The 26141-nt window shown below is 33.4% G+C and overlaps 2 protein-coding genes across 3 annotated transcripts; one reads left to right on the top strand and one right to left on the bottom strand.

Annotated features, from left to right (window-relative positions):
- The first annotated feature begins 138 nt into the window (after positions 1-138).
- On the top strand, positions 139-11604 carry LOC106720794 (ankyrin repeat and LEM domain-containing protein 2). 2 transcript variants are annotated; one of them, XM_045683494.1, is made up of 14 exons: positions 139-316; positions 399-640; positions 1827-1979; positions 2947-3110; positions 3436-3576; positions 3909-4082; positions 5346-5498; positions 6490-6650; positions 6878-7908; positions 8497-8621; positions 8853-8995; positions 9245-9376; positions 10305-10485; positions 11400-11604. In XM_045683494.1, the coding sequence occupies exons 2-14, from the start codon at positions 409-411 to the stop codon at positions 11490-11492; spliced, it is 2883 nt and encodes a 960-aa protein (XP_045539450.1). In that variant the 5' UTR covers positions 139-316; positions 399-408; the 3' UTR covers positions 11493-11604. The 2 variants fall into 2 exon arrangements, with proteins under 2 accessions (XP_045539450.1, XP_045539451.1); XM_045683495.1 differs by having other exon boundaries at positions 8509-8621; positions 11400-11603.
- A 2797-nt stretch (positions 11605-14401) lies between these two features.
- On the bottom strand, positions 14402-25806 carry LOC106720795. The gene is made up of 18 exons (XM_045683445.1): positions 25623-25806; positions 25249-25343; positions 24711-24867; positions 24094-24222; positions 23027-23211; positions 21869-21949; positions 21160-21282; positions 20280-20441; positions 19340-19795; positions 18436-18561; positions 18083-18204; positions 17241-17402; positions 16993-17066; positions 16371-16461; positions 16194-16286; positions 15861-16119; positions 15204-15375; positions 14402-15083 (listed from the first exon to the last, which is right to left on the bottom strand). The coding sequence occupies exons 1-18, from the start codon at positions 25804-25806 to the stop codon at positions 14425-14427; spliced, it is 3330 nt and encodes a 1109-aa protein (XP_045539401.1). The 3' UTR covers positions 14402-14424.
- Positions 25807-26141: the final 335 nt, after the last annotated feature.

Here is a 26141-nt window from a genome sequence, read left to right as displayed (position 1 = left end):
TGTGTAATTCCATTCCACCATTATGTTTTATTTTTCCTTAGACAAGGTTTTTCGATTATTTTTTAAAGTTTTTTTACCTGTGACTGAAAGCTTTGTAGTTTGCTTTTATATTCTATACCCAGTAAGAGGCTACGTCAAGGAAACGTCACTGATCGTACGATTATAAACTGTAACGCTTTTATTTTTTCGTTTAAATACATTCAACTACCTTATTCATTTATTTTCGTGAAACATGTGCTAAAATTATAAATAATATTCAGTAGGAAGCTACGAATACAAATATGTCTTCATGACCTTTATTCTAAAGGCATTATAGGTTTGTATTGAACTGTACAAAAATAAACTTTAGCGTTAGTTTTTCGTTTGCGTCACAACAAAAGGATGTTTACCATTTTCAGGTAGAGCAAAATGTCGAAGGCAGTATTAATACCGGGATGTAAGGATATTGGACGTATGAAGGAAGAAATATCGCTGTCACCACCAGACAAAAAGGATGGAGCAATTAGTTTGCTCAGTCGACTGTTGCGCCTAGATAATTTGAGTAAACGAAATACTCCAGAAAGCCCTACTTCTAATGAGTCTCACACAACATATTATGGGGTCTATATTCCTTGTGAAATTAAAAAAGGTCCAGATGAAGGTATACAATGTTTGTAACTACTAAATGCCCTAAAAAAACAAATTTTTACATAACAGTTACATTTTTTTTTAATTTGTTGTAATTGTTTAAATATGTAAATCTATAATTGGTATAACAATGAGTAGTCATATTTTTTTATCATAACAAGTACATTCTTATCTTTAAAAAGTAGGTCAAGAAAACTTTCTCTATCCACAAGTAAATTGATATACAAACAAAACATTAGAAACCATTTAAAATTTTGAGACAAGTTTTTTTTTGTTTAATTAAAATTTTCAAAGTAATGTCTACTTATATAAGCTTTATATTAATTGGTTTATTGTTTGTTTGTTACAATTTTATGACTAACTAGCTTTTGCCCATAACTCTGTCCATGTCCGGTATTTAAAAAAAATTATAACTAGCCTCGGTCCATGTCCCCAAAAAAATTATAAGTATCCTTTATGTTCTTCCAGACTATGTATATCTGTGCCAAATTTAATTAAGATCTGTTGAGACATTCCAGAGATATCTTTAAACAAACATCCATCCAACCATTTAAACTTTTGTATTAATAATATTAGTAGGATTTTATTTCCCTAGTGTTGATAAATTCTTAATTTAGGTTTGCATCAATTGTGCTTAAAATCCAGAAAAGAAAGAAGTTCATATTAGTTAAATAGGATTACAATAGCACCCCGCACATCAAAATTGCTTCAGTCATACATCTGACATCCATACACAAAACATGCTTTTAGACAATATTTGTTAAAATATTTTAGAGTGAATGGCGCACTTTTGTAACCTAAAAACAAGTGTCCGATAGATGTAGTGGTAGTTCTACTGTTGTGCCGATAAACCGGTACAGTGTTGATTTTCTCTTTAACAGTACATATATGTGAAAAACATCACACTCCTGAAACAGTCCAGTAACAAGTACATAGATCTATGATCTCTGGCTACTGTTTTTTTTAAATCTATATATATAAAAGAAAGTCATGTTAGTTACACTATTTATAACTCAAGAATGGATGAATCGATTTGACTGAAAATTGGTGGGCAGGTAGCTCAGAACCAGGAAATGGACATAGGATAATTTTTACCCCTTTTCCTATTTTTTATTCCGCGCGGAGGGAGTCGCGGGTAAAAGCTAGTATGTAATAATATCATCTGATAATAATAATATCATCTGTGCATCCTCTTACAGAAGCTTTACATGTATATGAAAGTAAATCTGAGGCAATGGAGCTGGTTAGAAGATATAAATCTGCAAGGTTCAAGATGTTCAGAAGTCACCAGGATGCAGTGTCATTTGCATTAAGAGGTGCTGAACCAACTGAGACACACGAAGGGAACAATTGTGAGTGACATTTTAGTAATAATTTTTAGGGATGGAGCGAACGTGAATTTCAGTGTTTGTTTTGGTTGCACTAGACCAGTGATTCTCATAGACCTCAGTATAGTGCGGTGGCGGAAGCTTGGCGGAAAAAAAGTTGAGGGCTCACAGTTAAAGTACATATAGTAACAAAGTGTTCACCTAAACTAGTAAAGTTGTAATGGAGGGTTCGAAAAATAGATATTTGGAAATCTGCATTAGACAAAATTATGTCTATTAAATTGATGATAGTAAAGTAGAGTGGTATTAAAAACACCCAAATCTAACTAGCGTGCATGTCTAATAGAAATGTTTTGAACTGTGTCAAGAAAAACTGCTATATCTGCCTATCCTCTAGGTCACAGGTGTGTCTAATTAATTAACTGTCTGGTATCATAAAAGTCACCTAGACAGTAATTTGTTAGTCACACCCAATATCATTTGTAGTTAACTTAGGGAATGATTCAAGGTCAGCTCTTCAATTAGAATTGTAATCATGTATTGTCTAAATACAATAGTAGTATATCGATTCATTAATGTTGGTTTTATTGTTTGATTAGTGAATTGGAAATAAATAAATTTTCTATTTTAGGGTTCCGTACTTCGAAAGGAAAAAACGGAAACCTTATAGGATCACTTGTCCTTCTGTCTGTCTGTTAAGACTCTTTTTTAAACTGAGAAATTGATAGCTGACACAACAAAAGCTACAGCAATATATAGCCTTCTAATATAAAATAAACAATAATAATTTGAAATAGTTGTCGCTGCAGTGAAAAGCAATGGCTTTTAAAATACCCCCATATGTTTTATTTGTACAATTCAATGTGACTTTAAGCCTAAACTTCGATTTTAAAGTGTTAGGTATCTTTCCACATATTACTCGTAGAGTGTCAAAAGATTTCAGTCAGGGTTTATTGGTTTTTAAATTTAATTACTAGTTGGACTTTTACAGCACTTATGGGAGAGAAGCCGTACCCATTTAAGGCACCATCTCCTCAAGACATGGTGGCCTTACGCAAAGCGATAGAGGCGGGCCTGTCGACAACAGTACGCGATCGTATCTGGGATAACCCGAGGTACCTTGTCAGCAGTGGAAATACACCAGCTATTGTGCAGGTTAGTTTTAGTACTTTAACAAAGCCTTAGCACATACAGTCTTCTTTTCAGATACATTCAATCTTTTTGTAATAAAAGGTGATGAAAGGAATATTTTTCGGTGATGTACTGTTTCTGTGACTTCCAATAATAAAATTGTATGTACTTACTTTCCAAAGATTCTACTTTGATCAATAACTTATATCCTTCATTATTCTCCTAAAATAAACTCCATAAAATAGTGTTTACTGTATTAACACATTGAATGCTACCGTGATTTTTTTTCACTGCAGGAGATGGGATTAAATATGTAAAAATTTATTATAACAGCACAAATTTTTAACAGGAAGGTTCTAGGTATAATGCGCTGCATGTCGCTGCAAAAGCAATGAACGCAGAGATCTGCAACTTGTTACTGACCACAGTGGGTAATCCTGCTTTTGTTCAGACTTTGTATGGTATGGATGCTGATGCTGAATGTTGTAAGGTTAGAATTCATTCCTAATATCTTTACCTTTGTATTACATTTAGCTATTTTGAGTTATTATACTTTCAACTAGGTTAATTTGAATAAATAACCAAAAAATAATTTATTACTTTAAACAAAAAATCGTCTTTGGCCTCTCATGATAATTGTTTTACGGTTATTATTATTTAAATCTTTGTAAGATTTCTTTGGCTTCTTGTTATGTTTTTCTATATAAAATTGCCTTTTTAGCCAGATTTTTATAAATAAAATTAATGTTATTTACCTAAATTCTTAGATATTACTATAATTAACATTATCTTATCTAGATATTAATTATTTTATGTTTGTAGGAGTTCTCAACGATCCTTGTGGACCGATACTTGAACACTCCGGATAAAGCGATGAACGAGACACCTCTGCACTTTGCGGCCAAGTTTGGTGCCGAGGCGGTGGTCGATGTGTTAACTTCATTCCCGCAGTGCAATTTGAATGCTGTCAATAAATACGGCGAACAACCTAAAGATGTTAGTATAATGAAATTCTAAAAGTATTTTAAGATATATAATCTAACGGCGGAATACCGACTTTAACTCTACTTCTAAATAATCCTCGCAATAATATAAAAAAACAGCTCGTAAATAAACTAACTGTCAGATGTTCTGTGATGACGGATGGAAAGAGACTGCCATGTGCAGGAAGCATGAGCTCATGCTTCCTTATTAAACCTTTTTTGAGACTACCCTCAACAGTACTTCCGTTCCTAATATAATATTCCAAAACAACATTGACGTTGTCCTATCTTATCATTTGACAAACTCACAACTGATTAGTGATAATAATTAATTTAAATGAATTATTGTTTTGTAAATACTAAACGCTAAATGCTAACTCCGAAGCACGGAAAATCACAACATTAGTATCCAATTCCATCCATCCATCCATTCAGCCTCTTAACGCCCACTGCTGGGCATAGGCCTCCCCCAAAAATCGCCACAATGTTTGGTCCTGTACAACCCGCATCCAGGATATTCCCGCAACGTTGACTAGATCATCGGTCTATCGTGGCTACCATTCTAGTACTTTGTGGGCCATAGACCATTTATTTTATACTAAAGTGATATCAGAGGTAGCGTTTTTTACTTAGGAATAGAAATAAATCTCCACAATTAAAGATTTTTTTTTTTTACTGACATAAATTGAACAATTTTATATCTAAACTGGTGAGAGAGGCGCTACCATCGCGGTTGGTTCTGTCCTACTTAGACATATAAAATGACAAAAAGAAATATGACATGACAGGTTTAGTACAAAGAGAATCTAGTGTCAGGAGGACGCTAGTGAGCTGTTATAATTTAGTTTAACTTATGCCCACCGGTTCAGATAGCCTTGTTAATGTGTACAAAATGACTTAGTCTTTATTCAATATTATTTAAAAATACTATGTTGTTGACGATAGAATTTAAAAGCCGTCTTAATATTTCTGTAATTTAACCTTACTGATTTATACCATTTAATTTTGTTTAATTTCTTTATATTAGAGTCTTATATTCTACATTAATTGAAATACTACTATTTGTTATCTGTAACCTACTAAGTATTATCAAGGTAGATGTAAAAATAGTTAGTAGTTTTTAAATACAAAAAATTAAGTGATTTTGGAGGGTGGACGGCACTATGCAGTCGAATGTCGTCCGTCGAACGTACTGTGCGCACCCATGTTGAAATCCCAGTGTTACATTTTGCTGCATCGCCGCCATCCTTTACATATGTATCTCTCAATATTCCAGATAGTATGCGCACGCGCATCATCAATGCCGGCAGAGGTAGCGAGCAATATCCGCGGGATGCTGCGGGAGCGGTACTATGTGCCTGTACTTCATGCGGAGGATGGCAGCAGAGAGCCCACCATCGGCCGACCATTCTCACCTGGCTTGCAGCATGTGAGTTCATTGAATAAGATTAGAGAGATCGAAAATCAAGGCTTTAATGGTAGAGGAGATATGTCCTAAAAGGACGAAAATTAAAAAAAAAAGATAAAAAAAGTAGAGAAAGAAAGTATGGATGGATTGTGTGAAAGAGGATGTGCGTAAGAAGGGGGTAAATTCAGATATGACGGCTGATAGAGATGTATGGAGGAAGTAGTATATACTGTGCCGACTCTACATAGGGATAAGGGCAGGTTGATGATGATAGAGAGAGATTGAAAATCGAGGCTTTAAAGGTATAGGAAGGCTAAAGAAAGTATGGATGGATTGTGTGAAAGAGGATATGAAATTGTGTAAAAGAAGATGTATGGAGAAGTAGTATATACTGTGCCGACCCTCCATAGGGATAAGGGCAGGTTGAAGATGATAGAGATCGAAAAATACCTGATACAGTGACCAGTTGGTAACTAAAAAAGTGCTAAATTAAATCTATGACAGTGACAAACTTTTTTGACAATGGAATCCTTTTTGGAAATAAGAAAATTTCAACGAAACTCTAAATTCTAGGTTAGATTTTTCTAGTCCCTAAAAGAATCTAACACAGATTTGTTTGTAATTCTTTTCTCGTGGCTCTCGTACAGAACTGTTTCAACTTTTTTATATATATAAAGGTATATTTGCACTATTTTTATATATTATTTTATATTAATTATTATTAGTACCCATTTTGAAGCCCCAGGGTTCTGCGGAGCATACTTTGAGTAACTCTGATGTTATTGCCACAATCTAAATCGTTTAACAAAGCATTTTATCATTTATTATAATACTAGCTATCGCATGCGACTCCGTCTGTGCGGAATTAAAAAAAAACATAATAAGTGGCCTATGTGTTCTTCCAGACTATGTTCTACGTCTCTGTCAAATTTCATCAAGATCTGTTGAGATGTTCCGGAAATATCTTCAAACAAACATCCATCCATCCATTAGTAAGATTAACTTTGTCCAGGAAATCAACAATGATCCGCTATGTCCCCGGTACGAGATCCGCGCCTTCGCCGGTCCGATGGCTTCACGTGATGCAGAATCCTTCAGACGTAGATGGAAGACTCCACCACGAGCTGGCTTCAGGCTTGCCGAGATGACCAAGGGTCTGGAGACTGTTGGCAGGTCAGACCAGATAATAATGATCTTTGGTAATTTAAAATATGTTCCTGCAAATGGATCAACTTATATTGGTTTATATTAAAAATAACTATATTAATGAAAGAAACAAATTTAATTTTTTAATTTTGTTTATACTTTTTTAATAGTTTAATAATTATTTAATTTTTTTTCTTTATGAATTAGTTTATTTTTTAATTTTGTATAAAAATATTTACGTATTATATTAACAGGAATCTAGCGGAAGAAATGAAAGTGAACTGGAAAGAGTACTGGCCTTTTCTTGATACTTTTACTGATCTGAGAACTAAAGAGGGACTCACTTTATTAGAAAATTATTTAAAAAGCAAATACGAAATCGCCTGTTCTATAGTTTATAATGATAGTTGTGCTCAGTACCAACATACGCCAGATGAACTATCTCTATCAACGATAAGCCTAAATACCACTCAGAGTCCAGTTAAAGAACCCTTAAGTCCAATATCAGATCTATGCGCTGCGATGAGAAGTTGTACGATAACAGACCGGTCGCCATATTGGAAAAGAACAGATCCAATAAGACAAAGACTTTGTCGACAACCGACTTTAAAGGGGATAAATGGAGATATAAACCCACCAGTTAATACTGTCAATCAATTACTATGTATAGAGAGGACTTGTCAAGTGTTCGCTAAAAGGATAGCAGATGCACTTGTCTTCTCTCTAACAGCGGAACCAGAAGTTGCAAGTGATTCGTTAAAATCTGAAGCTAAACATCTACAACATACAACATATACATATATGAACGATGAGAGATTTAAAACTATTAATTTCTCTCTGTTACATTCACGACTTGCACAGTTAGTTGTGTTTAAATTAAAACAGAAAACTAAGGAATTAGACGATGTCAACTCTTTAGTTGAATTTCTGGTGAAACTTCGTTGTCCTAATGATGATATATTCAGTTCTGATGATGAGAGAAAAACATTTTCCTTCAGAAGTCGTGTTAAAATATCACATGTTATAAATGAACATGTGAGATGTTTGTCTAGTTTTATATGTGAGGAATTGACGGAGACAGATGAGACCAAAGGGCCTGCGGTCTCGGAGACCGAGTGCTCGGAGATCTGGTCTCAGGCGAGCAAGTGCAGGTGCGACTGGAACATAGAAGTGTTTGAAAGGAATAGTAAGAAGAACGCCTCGTTCAGGAAGAACAGATCCACATTGTCTTCGAGTCCGAAGAGTGAAAGTTTTATACGGAGGTTGATGTTCGATCAGGATATTGGTAAGTGGATTCAGATTTTCCTTTTTATATAGTAAAAACAGGAAAATTTATTACATGATCTTTTAAGTAATCTTAGACAATTTTTGTAGAAAGAAGTTAAGGTCAACACCTAATGGATTCCAAATACTTTGGTATATATATAAGAAAGTCGTGTTAGTTACACTATTTATAACTCAAGATCGGTTGAACTGATTTAGCTGAAAATTGATGGGGAGGTAGCTTAGAACTAAGAGACGGACATAGGAACTTTTTTATCTTGTGTGCATTTTTTTTAATCCGCGCGGACGAAGTCGCGGGTAAAAGCTAGTATACAATAAAATTTTAAAAAATTGTCTTTGAATGCTCTAATTACAGATTTAAAGCATATTCTGTAAGAATACTTAGACATAAAAAAATACAAAAAAAATTACTTGATAGCTACATCACAAAAATTTTGTGACATTTTTTAACTTTGAGAGGGGGGCGCTAGTGTGCTGTCTTAATTTAATTCGTTATTTACCGATTCAGATAACCTTGTCGGTGTAAATGTAGTCTGTTGACACACTAGGTACATTGTCAGTGGTGACATAGATAGTATGTAGTGGTAAGGTGGTGTTACAGGAGACGGGAAGGCTCAGCGAGGTGAAGCTGCCAGCTCAGCTCACAACTCTCCCGCCGGCGACACCTCGCACTACACTGTTGATGTCACCAAGTGTCAAGTCGTTGAAGCCGAGGTATTATACTACAACTGACATATCTTGATCCGATTACCAAAATACTAACTTTAACATTTTACTTTCACATTATAATCTTATTATGGGACTAGAGTTGTTTTATTTTAATTATTTTAGCTATGCTTAATAATTATGTAAATTTAATAGCTAAAGTTGTATACATTTTTCAGTTTTTTTTTTAAATTCATGATTTTTTCGTTGGATTAATAAACAGTCTCATATGTCTACCAGATATCAGACGACGATTCAGTGGCATCATGTCGGTCTGACAATGAGGAGGTGTACCACACAGCCTCCGACCACTCCGAAGATGAAGAGAACTCCATGATGGAGGACGCCAGCGATAGAGCACTCGTAGAACCTTTTATATATGGGTTAATATCTTTAACTTATCTATATATATAAAAGAAAGTTGTGTTAGTTACACTATTTATAACTCAAGAACGGCTGAATCGATTTGACTGAAAATTGGTGGACAGGTAGCTTAGAACTAGGAGACGGACATCGGAACTTTTTTATCTTGGGTGCATTTTTTTTATTCCACGCGGACAGAGTCGCGGGTTAAAGCTAGTTATATATAGTCTAGTATATGTTGAGAATTGTAAATAATTTTTTTTTTGCAGCGAAGAGCCAACAAAGATGGACCGCTTAGTGTATGATGCACTTGCGGAGGTGGAGGTGTCAGAAGAAGAGTTCCCCAACGTACATCGCTGGAGGCACACTGTCGCCCTCTACACGACGCAAGAGAGACAAAAGTGAGTCTGAGATAGAGATAGAAAAGTGTCTAAAGAATCTGCAAATCCATAGGTTTCTGAGAAAAAAAAATATTTTTATCTGTATTTTGTCAAATATAATGACAGGGATGATGATATATTCTATGTAGAGATTTTTATCTCAGAAACCAACAGTTACTGATCTGTTTTAAACTATTAAGTCAGCCATTCTTTGCTGGTTTTTGTGACTATTTAGTTTTCGCTTTTTAAGCGTTGAAGGTCACAGTTGATAACGGTGATGAGGATTCATTAGTTGCGTTTAAGTTGGAACGATGAAAAAGCTGTCATTTCTAAACAGTGACCTGATCATTTATAGCAGTGTTTCTCAAAGTGGGCGATAACGCGTGGCGACAATAATGGGGGGGCGTTAAGGGTCCCAGAAAAAATGGGAGCCGTTGATGTGAGTTAAAGGGGCGATGTATAATTTGTAATTTCATTTACTTTATATAGTATTTTAAATTTCACTCAAATTAAAACCCACAAACTACATATTAACGAATAATTAGTTTATATTTCTACCTTGTATGATGTTATAAAAACTTAATATACTTAACATAGATTTCGTAAGATATCCCTCACACAGTACACAATGGAGTTGTAACAAGTTTTTGATAAAGGAACATGATCGATGATAGTTAAAAAATTAGAGCAATTTTACATTAATTACGTTGCACCAGAAATTATTTTAACTCACTGGTAAAGAATTCTAGTTTAGAACGTAAGTTTAAACATCAGAACCGATTAACTAAATTAATTAAATAAATGAAATTGTTGTTTTTTAAGTTTTAGGGGTGTATAAAAAATGGGGGGGCGTGGAAAAATAATTGATTTTCAAAGGGGATGATAAAAGAAATAAGGTAATAACTGATTTATCGAGATCAGTGCTTAAATATTATACTGCTTGTTTCAGATGGGTGCAGTCAGGAGAGTGTTGTAATGTGTCTTGTACTTCATTGTCTCTGGCGGGAAGTCCTCGCCCCCCCTCCTCCCCCGCACCCTCAACACCAACCCCCTGCTCCCCCACCACCACCCCCGCCTGCAGCACACCCGGCAAGCAGCGTGGGGATGACACCAGGTCATTGTCACTGCAGGTATGTTAACACCCTTTTAAATTAAATTATTATGTAAACAAAGCAATGTTAAATTAAATACATGGCGGCCATTATCTTTTAATTTTACAGATTTTAAAGTGAAATTATGTACAATAATATTAATAAAATAGGTTTTTTACGATGAAGGAAAACATCGTGATGTTGCACATTTCTGAGAAGATATTCAAAGATATGTATGAAGTCAACCCGCACTTGGCTGTGGTTGACTATGTCCTAGTCACCACTTACTTAGGGGAGACTCCAAGCCCCTTAGCGGGAGACATATAGTGACCTGATGATGATAAAGTATTTAACTGGAAATATTTTGAAATATACTAATTTTATGGTCATAATATTTAGTCTTCGGCTTGAAATTGGATAATTACAAATGAATCTCTAACAATGTCACTAAACCAATAATCGATCTAAGAATGAACAGTGGTCAGACGTCAGCAATAACATCTGTTGCACGAATTCTCCTCGCTCAGTGAAATACCACGACCTCACAGAAGACAGGCGTCAAGTGGAAGTAATTCCAACTACAGTCTGATGAGTGTATTGTCGGAGGACTCAGTTTACTCCTCTTCCCCTTCCCGCCCTTTTCTTATAAGGAAAGGATGGGAAGGGGATGTGGATTTGATGGAGGAAATGCATAAGAAGGTTAAATATTCTCTTTTTGTGCGTCTCTTCCTTCATCGATTGAGGGTAGGCAACGAATATGCAATTGCAGTCTATGGGCAGCGGTCGCTTCGCCATTTCGGCGAATTCATGTGGCAGCTTGCTCGTTTGCCAACTTGTAATATAAAAAAAAGGATAGTAAGATCGATCTCGCAAATCTATTAACTACGGGTATTTTATATTTAATAAGATTTTCCATACATGGCGGCCATTACATATCCATTGTTTTATTTCAGGTTTCTAACTGGCTTCGTGTGACTGGACCTAACTCTCCGCGCTGCGCCTCCGCCGCTAGGAATGTGGGACACAACGTCAGCTTCGGCTTCTGACTTACTGTCTACCCACTTTTGTATCACTTAGCCTTGAAGGTACGCAATGAAAATAATTACGAAAATTCTCTTTTACTAACTTGTGTTCATCTAAAGTTAACCCATAATCAGGTATACGATTTATCGACCATTTAGATAATTGGAATTTTTTTAGTGATCTTTGTCTTTTTTTTAATTCATAAAACCTTTTTATTTGATTACAAATATTTGTATCTTTCGTATGAAGTTAAATATTTTTTTACTTAACAATTCATTTTGTGAAATATTATTCAAAGAAAGTGGTCATTATATGCTCTATACCAGTCTGGCTGTTGTATGATATGTGGACACTGTTTCCATTATACCAAGAGATTATTTTGAAATAAATATAATATTATTGTAAATTATTAGGTTTTTTATAACAAAAATAACATTCTACGTTTTTTTAAACAAAAATAATTTAATAAAAAAAATTAAGTCGCGTAAAAAAATTGATTTCATTGATTAATAAAATGTTAACGATATATGTTCAATAATATATAATAGTTCATTGACATATACAATGACAGATTGACTTTTGATATTACAAATAATTATAAAAAACTATATTTATTGCCAGTTATCATTAAAGAAAACAAACTTTAAACTATGAAGTTCCTAATTAAAAATAGGGATAATGGAAACAAATTTTAAAACGACAGAGTGCTCCTTAACAGGCGTAGTGCATACGACCACTTTTTTTTGTCTTAATTTTAATATTTAAAAAAAAAAACAAATCTTAGGTATACATTGAAATTAAGAAAACACTAGAATCAGAAATTAAGTTTTAATGCCTGATTAAGGATTATAGGTAAAAATTATTTGTATTTTCTAATTGATTTATAAAAATTTTGTTTAGGAAATGGTTTTTATTAAAATGTAACTTTTATGAATATAAAGTTTCGTATACGAGACTTTATTTTAGATAATAACTATGAAAAAATTTAAAGACTCCGTTATCAGAGGACGTTCAAATTACGTTGCTTTTTTTTGCTGACACTTCATAATAATGTTTATTTGATTCAAATTACAAAGATCCGTATTATTAAGGTTAAAAACAAAAGCTTCCATTTAATTTCAATTTTCATGGAACTTTCAAAAACTATTTGAATATATGTATTTCAGTCAGTTAAAGCAACTTTATTTTTTAACATAAATTTTTCATCATTTTTTTAGCAATAAAGCATTGTAAATATAAGACATTTTAAATGCAAGCTTTATTCGTTTCTATTAAAATTAGTGACATTTCAAAAGGGGTAATAAAAAGTCGCTAAGAAACTTATTTAATGAAAAACTTCTTAGTGACTGTACTTAAACTTCTTCCAATCCAGCGATCAGTTACTAGACCAGCGCTGAATTACTCTCAGTCTAATGTAGACTTGACATGATTCCAGCGAAGATTTATATCGCTGGACTGGAATAATGTAAACCGGCCATTACTCAAGTCCAAGATGGCGTCTATTTAATGGCATTTATTTACATCTGTACGATTTACTAACATCTTAATAAGTCTTGATTTCTTTTATGCATGTAAATGACATAGTTTTAAATGTTTTTTTTTTACTTGTATTATATTTTATCTAGTCTTTAAATTTTTTTATGCATGCTGAGTTGCTACCTGCAGCTATTTGGCATATTTTGACAAGAGAGGTGTCATTGGTCATTGAATTTGTGAACATTTTACAGTTGTTTCAAATAATAATGTGCAAATGTATTGTGACGTCATAGCTATCGAATATAAAAAAGTTACATTATATAGTTTTAATTGTGGCAAATATTTTTCTGCAATCTGTACTTTTCTAGGGATTTTTCATAGTGACGTCATTGTCGGGTACATTTTTATTTGAAATATCTAGCAATTAATCAGTCTGTTTTTAATGTTTTTGTTCAAATAGTTATATTAACTTTCATAGTACGCATCGATGTTCCAGATTATTATCTCAATTTGTGTTGTATTTGTTAAATTTATTGTTGGTTTCTGAGACCGAAATACCCGTTTAAAATATGTTATCTCTGTTTTGTCAAAGATAATCATAGGAATGATATATTTTATACAGCGATTTTAGTATCAGAAACCAACGGTAACCGTATATGTTATAGTTAACGCATGTTTAGTTTCGGTACGAAAGCTTTGTTACTCTGAATGTTTTATATTTTACCGTGCGTTTACACTGACGAAACACTCACAAAACTGCTGCTTCTCTATGAAAAACAGAGGTTATAAGTTTTTTATATTGGGCATTTCGGCAGAAAACACATTGTTATCTTTCATAGTATCATTTAAAAAAATACTTAAGACAATTTTTTTTTTTATGTTAAATTTAATACAATTTCGAATTTAAAGGTGCTAATAAGGGCTGGTTTACCTTAGTACAGTTAGCAAATTCAATTTAAATATACATTAGGAAATAAAATTTGTTTTACGAGTTTTTTCCACCCAGTAATGTAGTATAATATTTTATATAGGTTCAAGTGAGAAATGAACCAAAAATGTTTAATAAAGCCATAATAATGTTTTTATACAAGTTTTCCGACTTTGGAAAACCACATTAGAAATATAATTTTGGTATTGCCAGAATATTTAACAAAGCGATTCGTACCGTTCTTTTATTTTGCATTTGTAAATCTATTCCATATTGTGACGATTTCCTTGACAATAACACTGCGTTTAGCATTTATAGTTTAAAAAAACAACATCTCAGTATGTTTTGTTAAATTTGCCAAAAGTCGATAAGCAAATACATTAAATGTTTGTACTTTTATATATAAAGAATTAAAAAATAAAATAAATAATAAAAAATAAATAAATGTAAAGAATTATTTTATAATATTTTTAATTCACGTAAAAATTTAAATAAATAAATTATGACTGGAAATTATTTGTTGTTTTATTTTACTTTATTTTTTGATTAATTTAATCCCAAAATATATCATCATCGGATGTTTTAGCGTGAGATATCGGGGAATTCCCGAGATCAGATCTGCTGTTATAATTATCAACGTCTGCTAAGAATTCATCTCCGTTATCTTTTACTTCGCTATCTGCTTCAATAGAATCTAATCCATTTTTAGAATCATCCATAAATATATCTGCATTTGATAATTCTTTCGTTTCTATATCGAATATAGCATTTAAAACATCTTTTCTCGTCAAATGAGCTGCTTTTTCTGGCGTCTCTTTACTAATTGGTAACTTTGTTGAATGACTTTTAATAGAAATTGATGATTTTGAATTTATATTTTTAGAATTATCAGATAATTCAATATCTTTAGGTGTTAATACACTCACTGGTGTAATTCTGTCGTTATCTTGAGAAATTGTTAGTTCACTTGCTATTGAAGTTTCAATTATAACCATTAAATCGCCTTCATCCATTTTAACGCTTGCTGTTTCTATCAAATTATCTAATTCTACTTTCAATAATGATTTATCTTCTATTCCTTCTTTATTATTTTCTATATTTAGTATATCATCAATTTCATCTTTACAAGGTATATTATCATTAGAAAGTCCATATTTTTGATCACTATTTGAATTATTAATTTCTATTATTGTGTCTGGTTTTTCTAAATCTATTTTATTAGGTTCATTTACAATTTTTATTACACTTTCGGTCTTTTCCTCTACTTTAATATTTTGTTCAATCTCGTTTTCATTTAAAACATATTTCGATTTATCATCTCTTTTAAAACGTCTTGGTTTTTCATTATGATAAAGTTTTCTAAATTCATTTAAAGGTGTGTTTATATAATCTACATTTTGTATCGTTTCAATATTGTCAGTCATTTTGTATGCGATTGGAATAGGTTTGATTTTATTTGCTGTTGTTGTTTTATTTTCAAAATGAGGTTTCATAATTTCTTTACTTTGATATTCTTTTAAATATTTATCAAAGTGGTTGTGCAGAGAGTCTTTAGTTATTTTTATATTGTGGATATCATTACGATTTTCTTCTTTATTTTTCTGTATTATACTTGATTGTCCAACTGAAACTTATGTAAATAGTTAAAATATTAATAAAATAATATATAGATCATTTCTTAATAGAATGTACTTATACATACAGAAGATAGGTGCCAAGTGGAAGTAATTCCGCGTTTCGTCTGATGAGTTTGGTACCGAAGGTCTACTTTTAGTCCTCTTTCCCTTCCCACCCTTTTCTTATAAGGAAAAGATGGGAAGGGGATGGGGATTTGACGGAGGAGACAACGCATAGGAAGGGGAAATATCCTTTTTCTGTGCGTGTCCTTCCCTGTCGATTAAAGATAGGAAACACATCTGCAATTATGGATTTCTATGGGCAGCGGTCGTTTAATCATTTCGGCGAATTCAGGTCGCCGCTTTGTCACCTTATGATATAAAAAATATATAATTTTTTCTAACTTACATAAGTTGTGTGCACTTTCCTCTACACTGGGGACACTCTCTTCTGTGAACTTGTCATCTTCTCTTCTCAATTCGTTTCTTTTCCTCTTAAAGTCCAAGTATGACTTCTCTACCGCTTCTGCTTCTATCTCCAATTTCCGAAGTCGAAGTTTTGCTTCGCGAAGCATCGAGTTGGGACTTTTTTCTCGTGATGTGTTTGCTTCTTGTTTTTTAATGTCTTTGCTGAAAATGGTTGATAATATTTGCCTTTTTTTTCTAGCAAAAATAGCAATAAACCTATACAAAAATATACTTACTTCCTCAACTTCTGTTTCGCTTCACGTAAAACTGATTTCGGACTCTTTTCTCTTTTTTTTCCTTCTATCACTATTTTTGGCGGTTGTTGATTACTACGATTTAAAAAATATATAAATTTACTAAAGTAAAGTTGCAATAAATTTTAAATAATTAATTTTAGATCAACTTTAGTTAACCTGTCCTCTATATCCTCAGTTAAAAAGTTAGCACAAGGACCAGCTTCTTGCGACTCACTTTGTCGCTTGTTAGTCGTTTCTTCAGTATTGTCTAAAAAAAAATGTTTTTTGTATCGTATAATTTTGTAAAGTCTGCAATTATGAAAGTTGATGTATATGTAACAAATCAGTTTTTAAACAATTCTAGACTTTATTATGGTTTTCAAAGATACTATCGGTTCAGCACATCGCCTGTGTCGCTGCACATAACATAACGTGCACGAATGGGCCTTGACCTGTGAAATACCACGACCACACAGAAGACAGGCGTCAAGTGGAAGTAATTCCAACTACAGTCTGATGAGTGTGCATGCCGGGGAAGTAGATTTGGCGGTGAAGGAGACGCATAGGAAGGGGAAACTTCCTCTTTCTTCCTTTCAGTGCGTTCCCTTCCCCGTTGATTAAAGGTAGGCAACATTTGCAATTGTGGATGTCAATGGGTATCGGTTCGTTATTCAGGTGGCCGTTTGGTCGTTTGTCACCTAATGATATAAAAAAATTAAATAGATGGAGGACAGATTGTCTTCTAGTCACAAAAAGATTTAAGCTGATAACACATAGGTCATAAGTTAGCAGTAGTTACGTTTAGTAGATGAGCCTGGCTGCGGGGTGGTGGGGGGCAGGCGCCGTAGACCCCGCCATTGATTTATCATGTACCTGAAAATATATAGCCTTTGAAATAACAAACAAAAAGGCAATTACTTTAATAAATCAAAAATTATATTTTTTTAAATATCAAGGACCCCCAAAGTGTATTTACTGTGACATTGAGGGGGTCTAAAATACATTTAAAACTTTGTTATTGCAAGAATATTAGTATGTTTCACCTACCGTCGAGTGTCCGCGTGTCTGTCGGCGCGTGCGTGGGGGAGAGTACCGAGGAAGGGTATGGGATCAGTGGGCAGCAGGGGACGGGGCTGTGCGAACACGCTCAGTTCCTCGCCCGCGCCACGCCGCAGCCCGCACGCGCCCCGCACACCACTCGGGTTCACACTACTCAATAATAGCAACAAAGGCGACCCCTCAATATGTTTATGGGGTTTTGGGGGTTCAAACTCCTTGAAACTCCGGGGGTCGATAAAATTAAAGGGGGTTATCATAGTTATTTTTTTTTTCTTGTCAATAACAACACATGAATGGAGTGTAATCTCGTATTTCATTTTTTTATTCTTTTACACCTTTTCTTTCTTTCATCCCAATAGTTTCCCTAAGCACTTTGTTGGACTTGCAATCTGCAAGTCCTGGGTTCGAATCCTGACATATACCAATGTGTTTTAGATTTACATATGTACATTTATCCGAAGTTCTTACTGTGAAGGAAAACATCGTGATGCTGCACATATCTGAGAAGAAATTCAAAGATATGTGTGAAGTCAACTCGCACTTGGCCAGCATTGACTATGTCCTAGTCACCACTAACTCAGGGTAGACTCCGAACCCGTATGGGGACGTATAGTGAGCTGATGATAATGATGATTATTTATAGTTGGTTTCTAAGATCAATATCCTTGTATAAAACATATTATTATCTCTGTTTTGTCAAAGTTAATGACAGGGATGACAATATGTTTGAGACACAGATTATGGTCTCAGAAACCATAGATAAGTCAACGGTAAGATATAAAAATGAATATCAGTACAGTATATTTGATATTTTACGCAGTGGTAGTTACCCTTGTGTGGGAGGTATGAGAGGAGGTGCAGTGCGGGGACGCGGCGAGCCGAGCCTTGCGGCTACAAGCTCGGCGCGCAACCGCACTTGCTCGCGAGCAAGCTCGTCGATATGCTCGCGTTGCTGGAAATACAATAAAACTAAACTACCATATTTGGTATATTAATTAGTAATATACATAAGGAAGTTGATTATTAAGTTTTTATTGTTACTTGTTAAGTACAGTCAAAATATTCAATAATTTAATTTTATTTTGAACATTATTGTAAATCATAAGTGCAAGAAGTTAATTATCTGTGAAAATAAATAATTTAAGACGTATATAATAAATAACTAGTTAAAATAAAATGAAACCTGTTCAGAGAAAGCTTTAAGTCGTTCGTTCTCATATCGTAACATAGATTCAAGATGTCTGCCGCGTTCAGCTGAACTTTCCAATAAAGATGAACGACTGCGCTCTGATATTTCTTCTAAGTTACTCTAAAAAAACATTCTTAATTTCTTTATCCATATATATAAAAGAAAGTCGTTTTAGTTACACTATTTATAACTCAAGAACGGCTGAATCGATTTGACTGAAAATTGATGGGCAGGTAGCTTAGAAGCAGGTAACGGACATAGGATAATTTTTACCCCGTTTTCTATTTTTTTTTAATTCCGCGTGGACGAAGTCGCGGGTAAAAGCTAGTTTGTTATAAAAATATAAAATCTTAACTGATTGATTAGATTTGATATTTTTTTTATATAGATTTCTATTAATACGAAAATACTATCTGCACTAAGTGTTACTTCATATCTCTGAGTGGGCTAATAAGAATTTAAATTAAATGATAAAAGTTTTATATGCCAATTATTTTTCCTTTATCTATTATCTTATTAAGTTATTAGATATATTAACTAGTTTAAATGTATGTATGGATGTAAGAAGGTATTTCCAAAACTGCTGAACAGATCTCGATAGGATTTGGCATAGATGTTGAACATATATGCAATTAATCAAGTTTTTTTTAAATTCCGCGAGGACATAATCACTTGCGCTATTAATATATAAAAGTAACTTTTGGCCGCGAATTAAAAAAAAAATCTAGCAATAAATATAGCCTATGTTACTCAGTGTTAATGTAGCTTTCTAATGTAAAAAGAATTTTTGAAATCGGACCAGTAGTTTTTGAGTTTATACGTTATATGTATATAAAAAAAAATTTCCTATATAATTAAGTATAAATTGAAAAAAAAAAACTAAATGGTCTTATTTTACCTGATTGAAATTAACGTTTTTATATTTCTTTAGATCGTTAATTAATTGATTAGGTCTCCGTATCGCGTCTTCACTTCTCACAGAACGTTCTATATCTTGTTCATTATTCATTCCTGTATTAAATTCTTTTTCAGTCATAACCCCTGTTTCCACTAGACATTTGTTAGAAAAATGTTCCTTCAAACTTGATAATTCATCTCTTAACAAATCATATTGTGAATTCAGTTCTTCTCTTTCTTTTATATTGTTTAAACTGATTTTAGTATTACTATCGCATATTTCTTTTAACTTCTCCAACTCACTTCTCTCTCTTTCTATCGCATCTCTTTCTATCCGCATAGAGTTTAAGCGAGACTCTAATTGTAACATTTCGTTTGTTATTTGATTTCTCATTTCTTCACCTTTTTTTCTCAATGTATGTTCCGCTTCTTTTATTTGATTTTGTAGAATTTCCTCCTAAAAAATTAATTTAGCCTCATTTTTTTAGGAGTTTTTATAATATAAATTCAATGTTTTGTCTGTTATTGCATTGTCTTTCTTATGTCTGTCAATTCTGTCCATGTGTATTTGCCATTTGTGTCCGTCTACGTAATTTGTGTCAGTCTGTCATTTCTGTCTGTGTCTTTAGCTGTAATTTCTGTCTATTTCTCTAATTTGTGTATGTTTGTGGCTGTCATTTTTGTCTGTCAATACCTTTTGCTTGCGCATGGGCGTCGTTAGACTATGATCTGGACTAGATCTGAGGGAGGGGAGGCTAGGTACCATTAATATGGTCTTTTTCGAAGAATTTTCATATCTATTTTACATTTATAAACTCTGTAGTGAGAGGGGAGGGCCCGCTGCCATTCAACATTGGCCAATACCTAAATATTTTCATCTGAAAGTACAATCTTTTTTTCCCCTAAATCTAAATATAAACTACACACACTGTTTAACTGACCTTGTTGTTCAGTCGTTCAGTCTCCATCTGTACAGTGTTCATGGCTACAGACATATTGGAGTGCTGATCTCGTAACGCGCGCGCTAAACCCCATAGGAACTTTTTCTTCTCTTGTACATTTGATTCCAACTCCGCTTCCCGTGCTTTAAATGTTTCTTCCATCTGGAAAACATTCTTTCCATCATCATCATCATCATCAGCTCACTATACGTCCCCACTGAGGGGCTCGGAGCCTACCCTAATTTAGGGGTGACTAGGCCATAGTCAACCACGCTGGCCAAGTGCGGGTTGACTTCACACATATCATTGAATTTCTTCTCAGATATGTGCAGGTTGCATCACGATGTTTTCCTTCACCGTAAGAACGTCGGATAAATGTACATATGTAAATCGAAAATGGAAAAACACATTGGTACATGGCGGGATTCGAACCCAGGATTATTTCCATGACTGACATAAAATGGCTAACAAGCAAGCTACCATTTGAATTTAATAGTCTAATATTCCCCTGGGCGAGATTTTTATTGCGCACTCTCTTTTTTACCTTTGAAGGGGGGTTATTAAGGTTATGTGAGACTGTGTAAATTGTAGATTGTGGTACCCCATTCTGCCCAACTATCCTAACAACGCCCTTTCGTATGTACCCCCTCTCCTGGAAAACACAATTGCTCTACCCATACTTTACATATAAAAAAGCATAGGAAGGGGAAGGGGACTAAAATTTAGCTTTCGAAACGCACACGCGTCAAACGTAACTAGGAATTACTTCCTTTTTTTCTATCTTCAATGTGGTTGTGGTATTGCACAAGTCGTCTCCATCACTGTTAAGTTTGTTGTATTTATAGCAGGAAACCGAAATCAACGTAATGCAAACATTTACCTCATCATACTTCTTCTGCAGTAGAAGAGCGTGATTGGCTAAAGATCTCTTGATCTTCCTCTCTTCTTCCTCACGCACCATCTCCACTTCTGTCTCATATACTGTTCTCAACTGACTGAACATCTATATAGAAGATTTACAACTCCGTCATAAACTAAAGTACGAAGTTTAATAAGCGAGAGTCCGAGGAATCGCGATATTTTCTCGCTTAAAGAGGTTTCTCTCTAACCTTTCTCGCTTTTGGAGGTTGTCCGTTGTAACCGGACAATGACTCTTGCTTATCCCGTTTTGAATTTATAAATGAGGCTCTATGTTATTCAAACTTTCGTGAGACATTATATATATATAGGAACGGCTAAAACACTTACTGAGCACACTCAGTGAGCGACGGGCCGCGTCCGCGAAATAATACCAGTCCCACTCACCCTGATGAAGGGCCCCCGAAGGGCTCGTAACTAGTCGGTGCCGACACCGGACATATGTACGTGAGTATTTTAGCCGTTCCTATATAAGTTGAAGCTCTATGTATTTATAAAAATGTGGACTACATAAGACTATTCAACTAATCAATGATTAAATTGTCGATCCTTACGTAGTTTTGTGAATAATAATTTACAATGTAAAAAAACTACAATATATTTATGAACACAAACAATTTTAAATTAAGCTAACTAACATACGCTAATGACAAAATATTAAAACATAGAACCTCTTCAATAATTTCTCTTTCCATAACGTCGATATTCTTAAATAAACCTTCAGATTTAAACATATCATTGGACTTTGAGTCCTAGAAACAAGAAATATAAAGAAATATTCATACTACATTATATACACTTTACTTATGTATAACTTTTTGATAAATACGAGAATTCAGATCAAAAATTTCAAGGACATATCACGATTAGGCAAATTTGGTTACATGAGTGAGATGGAAGATATAACGTAGTAGAAGAAAAAGAGAGACAACACTCGATACAAAGATATTTTCACACTTAGGGTGTGTTCCGATATGCACTGCGACCACTGTAGAGTGTGACGTCAATTCAGTATACTGTGAAGCCGTTCCTTTTTAGCCAGTTGTACTGGTTACGAGTTAAAACGGAACGCAATCTCGTATACTGTCAGCCGCATTTTTTGACGCGACATTCAAATGAGTGTATTCAAGTTTTCTAGTATATTAAAAAAAACTGTTTTGGAGTACTGTCAAATTAAAAATATTTTAATTAATATTAATTATAAATTGAATTTTTAATGAAATAAAAATAAGTACTTTTTCATAAAAAGAATATGTTTTTCAGTATCAACACAGTCTAATAAGGTTAATTTTTGCAATTCTTCCATTGTTTTATTTATTAATCCAAACTAATTACAGAACTTTAACATTTCTGATTAAACTGTAGTTTTTTTTATAAGATGTGAGGCACTCGGGTGGTTTTGACTGATCACGTGATCAAAGTACTTCGAGTACCTTACCTCGAAAACGCCAGTGCTCACAGTAGAATATGGCGGCGATTTATGACGTCATAGGGTACTGCGGCAGTGTACTGGCAGTCCATAACGGAACGAATTTTTCTATAGTGATAGCACTGTGCAGTGCTCGCAGTGTATATCGGAACATACCCTTAGTTGTTAATTTCATTCATAACACAAAAGTGGACAATTTTTTATTGCAAAAAACATTAAAAATATCTTATGTACAAACTAGCTGTCGCCCGCGACTTCGCGCGGAATTAAAAAATACTTTATTAGTAGCCTATGTATTCCTCCAGACTATGCTCTACCTTAGATACCTTCAAACAAACATCCATCCATCCATTCAAACATTTGCATTTATAATATTAGTAAGACATAAAAGCAGTAATACCTTATATAACGTTTCTTTTTTATGCTTATACTTCCTTTGTATCCTCGCCATTCTTTGTTTACAGTTGTCACAAAAGGCATAGTGCTTGCATATTGACAATGAATTAGTTTTCTTTCCCACACTTTTCATATAACTATCAACTGACACTTTCGAACTACCTGACACACTGGCTTCTGATGTATTAACTGTAATTACAAAAAAAAATCATATCACTTAAAAAAAACTAGCTACCATGACATTATAAGAACTAGATTGAATCATCATCATCATCAGCTCACTATATGTCCCCACTGAGGGGCTCGGAGCCTACCCCAAGTTAGGGGTGACTAGGACATAGTCAACCACACACAGTGTGGATTAACTTCACACATATTTTTGAATTCTTTTCTCAGATCGTAAGAATGTCAGATTGATGACCAGATTGAATGGAACATCAAAATCAAACATACTACGGGAAATTAATGAAATATAGGCATTTTATGCATGTAACCATTTTTTCTGAACTAGATTTTGTAGTGAACTAGCAATTACCAGCGACTTTTTCCGCGCAAATTAAAAAATATAGCCTAAGTCAACCGGGGATAGTGTAGCTTCCCTACAGTGAAAGAATCTTTGAAATAGGTTCAGTAGTTTTTTAGCATATCTAATGTAAACAATCAAATCTTTTCTCTTTATAATATTAGTACAGATCAACCAGCACTTGCTCAAATGCTCAAGTGGTGATTAGTTCAAAAGATACTTGCTACTAAACTATGTATAAATGCTTGTCATAAAGTGCGATGGAAGTCTTATGTAATTTAATTTGTAAATAACACCCCTAAGAACATGTTTTATTAAGAACTAGCTGTAGACCACAACTCCGTCTGCGCACAATTAAAAAAAAAACTTAATCAGTAGTCTATGTGTTCTTCCAAACTATGTTCTACATCTGTGCCAAATTTTATCGAGATCATTGCAGCAGTACTGAAAATACCTTCAAACAAACATCCATTTATCCATCCATCCATCCATACATCTAAACATTCACATTTATAATATTAGTGTGAATTATAAAAGAAAAAACTTACCACATTCAAAGCTCTCTGGCTTATGATACATTGGTAAACATTTGAGAATGCAAAGAAGAAGGGGATAATTTGCCTCTTCTCTATACATATATACTATATTAGATGCAGTCTCTGAATCACATTTTATACCTAAAATATAAAAAAGCGAAATTGGTGTCTAAGCAAACAATTAAAAATATATAAATAATTACATTTACTAAAACACTGTTCAAAGACTTTAATTCCCTACAAATTGGACAGATTTTTTTTATATTACAAGGTGACAAACGAGCAAGCGGCCACATGAATTCGCCGAAATGGCGAAGCGACCGCTGCCCATAAACATTCGCTATTGCAGATGCGTTGCCTACCAATGGTATTTTGTCTTACTCCAAAGATCCCTCAAAAAATTATTTGTCAAGTTTCTTTCATTGTGGTGGGTAATAATGCTTAAAAATTAAATTAAAAAGCACAGTAATAACCATTTCATTACATGATTTATTTAAATTGCCTTCAAATTAAATGCCAAAGATAAACAATATTGGCTTTTCACCAAGCTAAATAAACACCTGATATGATAAAATAAACTGTCTAGTTATGAATTAACAACAAATTATAACAATTTCAAAATTCCTTACCTAAATAATTTAAAACACACCAAACATCGCTGTCTTTAAATCTCAATTCTTTATAATCATCATCAATTTTAGTTTGTAAAAGGGAATTAGCCAAATCAAACACCATGTTAGCCAAAGGTATCTCTGATACAAACACTGATAAACTATAAGTAAAGTCCTGAAAAGAAAAAAAATAAATTAGTTATTTTTATTTAATACTAGCTTTTACCTGCGACTCCGTCCGCGCGGAATAAAAAACAGAAAACGGGGTAAAAATTATCCTATGTCCGTTTCCTGGTTCTAAGCTACCTGCCCATCAATTTTCAGCTAAATCAGTTCGACCAATCTTGAGTTATAAATAGTGTAACTAACACGACTTTCTTTTATACATATAGAAAACAACTTTTCTTTATAATGAGAACCTTGAACAAGAATAATTCTTGAAGACAAGCAAGAAAAAATACTCCTAAAACATTTTACATTGATACATTCAAATAGGATTATAACAACATTTTCATGTGTCTGTCATAGATTATTAACTGTGATATTTTTAACTTACCAAACGTAAAAGATATTCTGCAACAAGTATATTTAATGCTTGATATGTTAGTTCAAGACGCTGAGCAAAATGTTTCTGACACATTGGAGTATCATCTAAAACAATAGACATAATTTAGCATTAGCCATTGTAAAATTATTTTCGTTTTTAGCATGTCTCAACATCGAATTTCTTCTCTCTTCAAAATTCGTCTTTGAATTTTAAATCTGAGCAAGAATGGTGTACCAGAACTGCACTATGTGGAATACCATAATCCCTGCTTACCCTTATCGATCACAGGCATGAGTTATGTTATTGTTGTTGTGAATAGTTATTATAGGTAGCCTTTGACAATTATTGGTAATTTTGTATAGTCATACATGTAATATGCATACCTGTATTAACGTTTTTTAAGACATTAACAATGTGTCCACGTAAGTACGCTCTAAGATCACTGAGTACACCATTTTTCTCAAATAGTTCGTATATAAACTTCTGAAAATTTTCGGAAGATTTATCATCCTTTATGTTAATGGAATTTTCACAGTTTTCATCTTTTTGCACACTATCGTCTTCCATTTCTTAATTGTCTAATTTTTAATTATGTTTAATTTTAAAAAAACGGTGAAAACACACAAAATTTTAAAGTATATTATTTTTTATGCAATAATTTTGAATTTCCCAAACAGATAAAGTTTGACAAATCTTTGTTGACATTTCCGGTTAAAGATTTATTCAGATAACACATTTGATTTAAATTATTTTTAACTGAAGTTTAATTTATATATTTGTAAAATACTTTGTTTTAATTTCAGAGAACATTAAAATTAAAGTTGCATTATTAAAAAAAAATCTACAATATTTCAAAAAGGTTTTGTAATCTATATTCATACCAAGAAAAACTGAATTATTTT

The sequence above is a fragment of the Papilio machaon genome, chromosome 22 (genome assembly GCF_912999745.1).
Source record: "Papilio machaon chromosome 22, ilPapMach1.1, whole genome shotgun sequence".
NCBI classification, from domain to species: domain Eukaryota; kingdom Metazoa; phylum Arthropoda; class Insecta; order Lepidoptera; family Papilionidae; genus Papilio; species Papilio machaon.
This window is presented reverse-complemented; position numbering and strand designations above follow the sequence as displayed.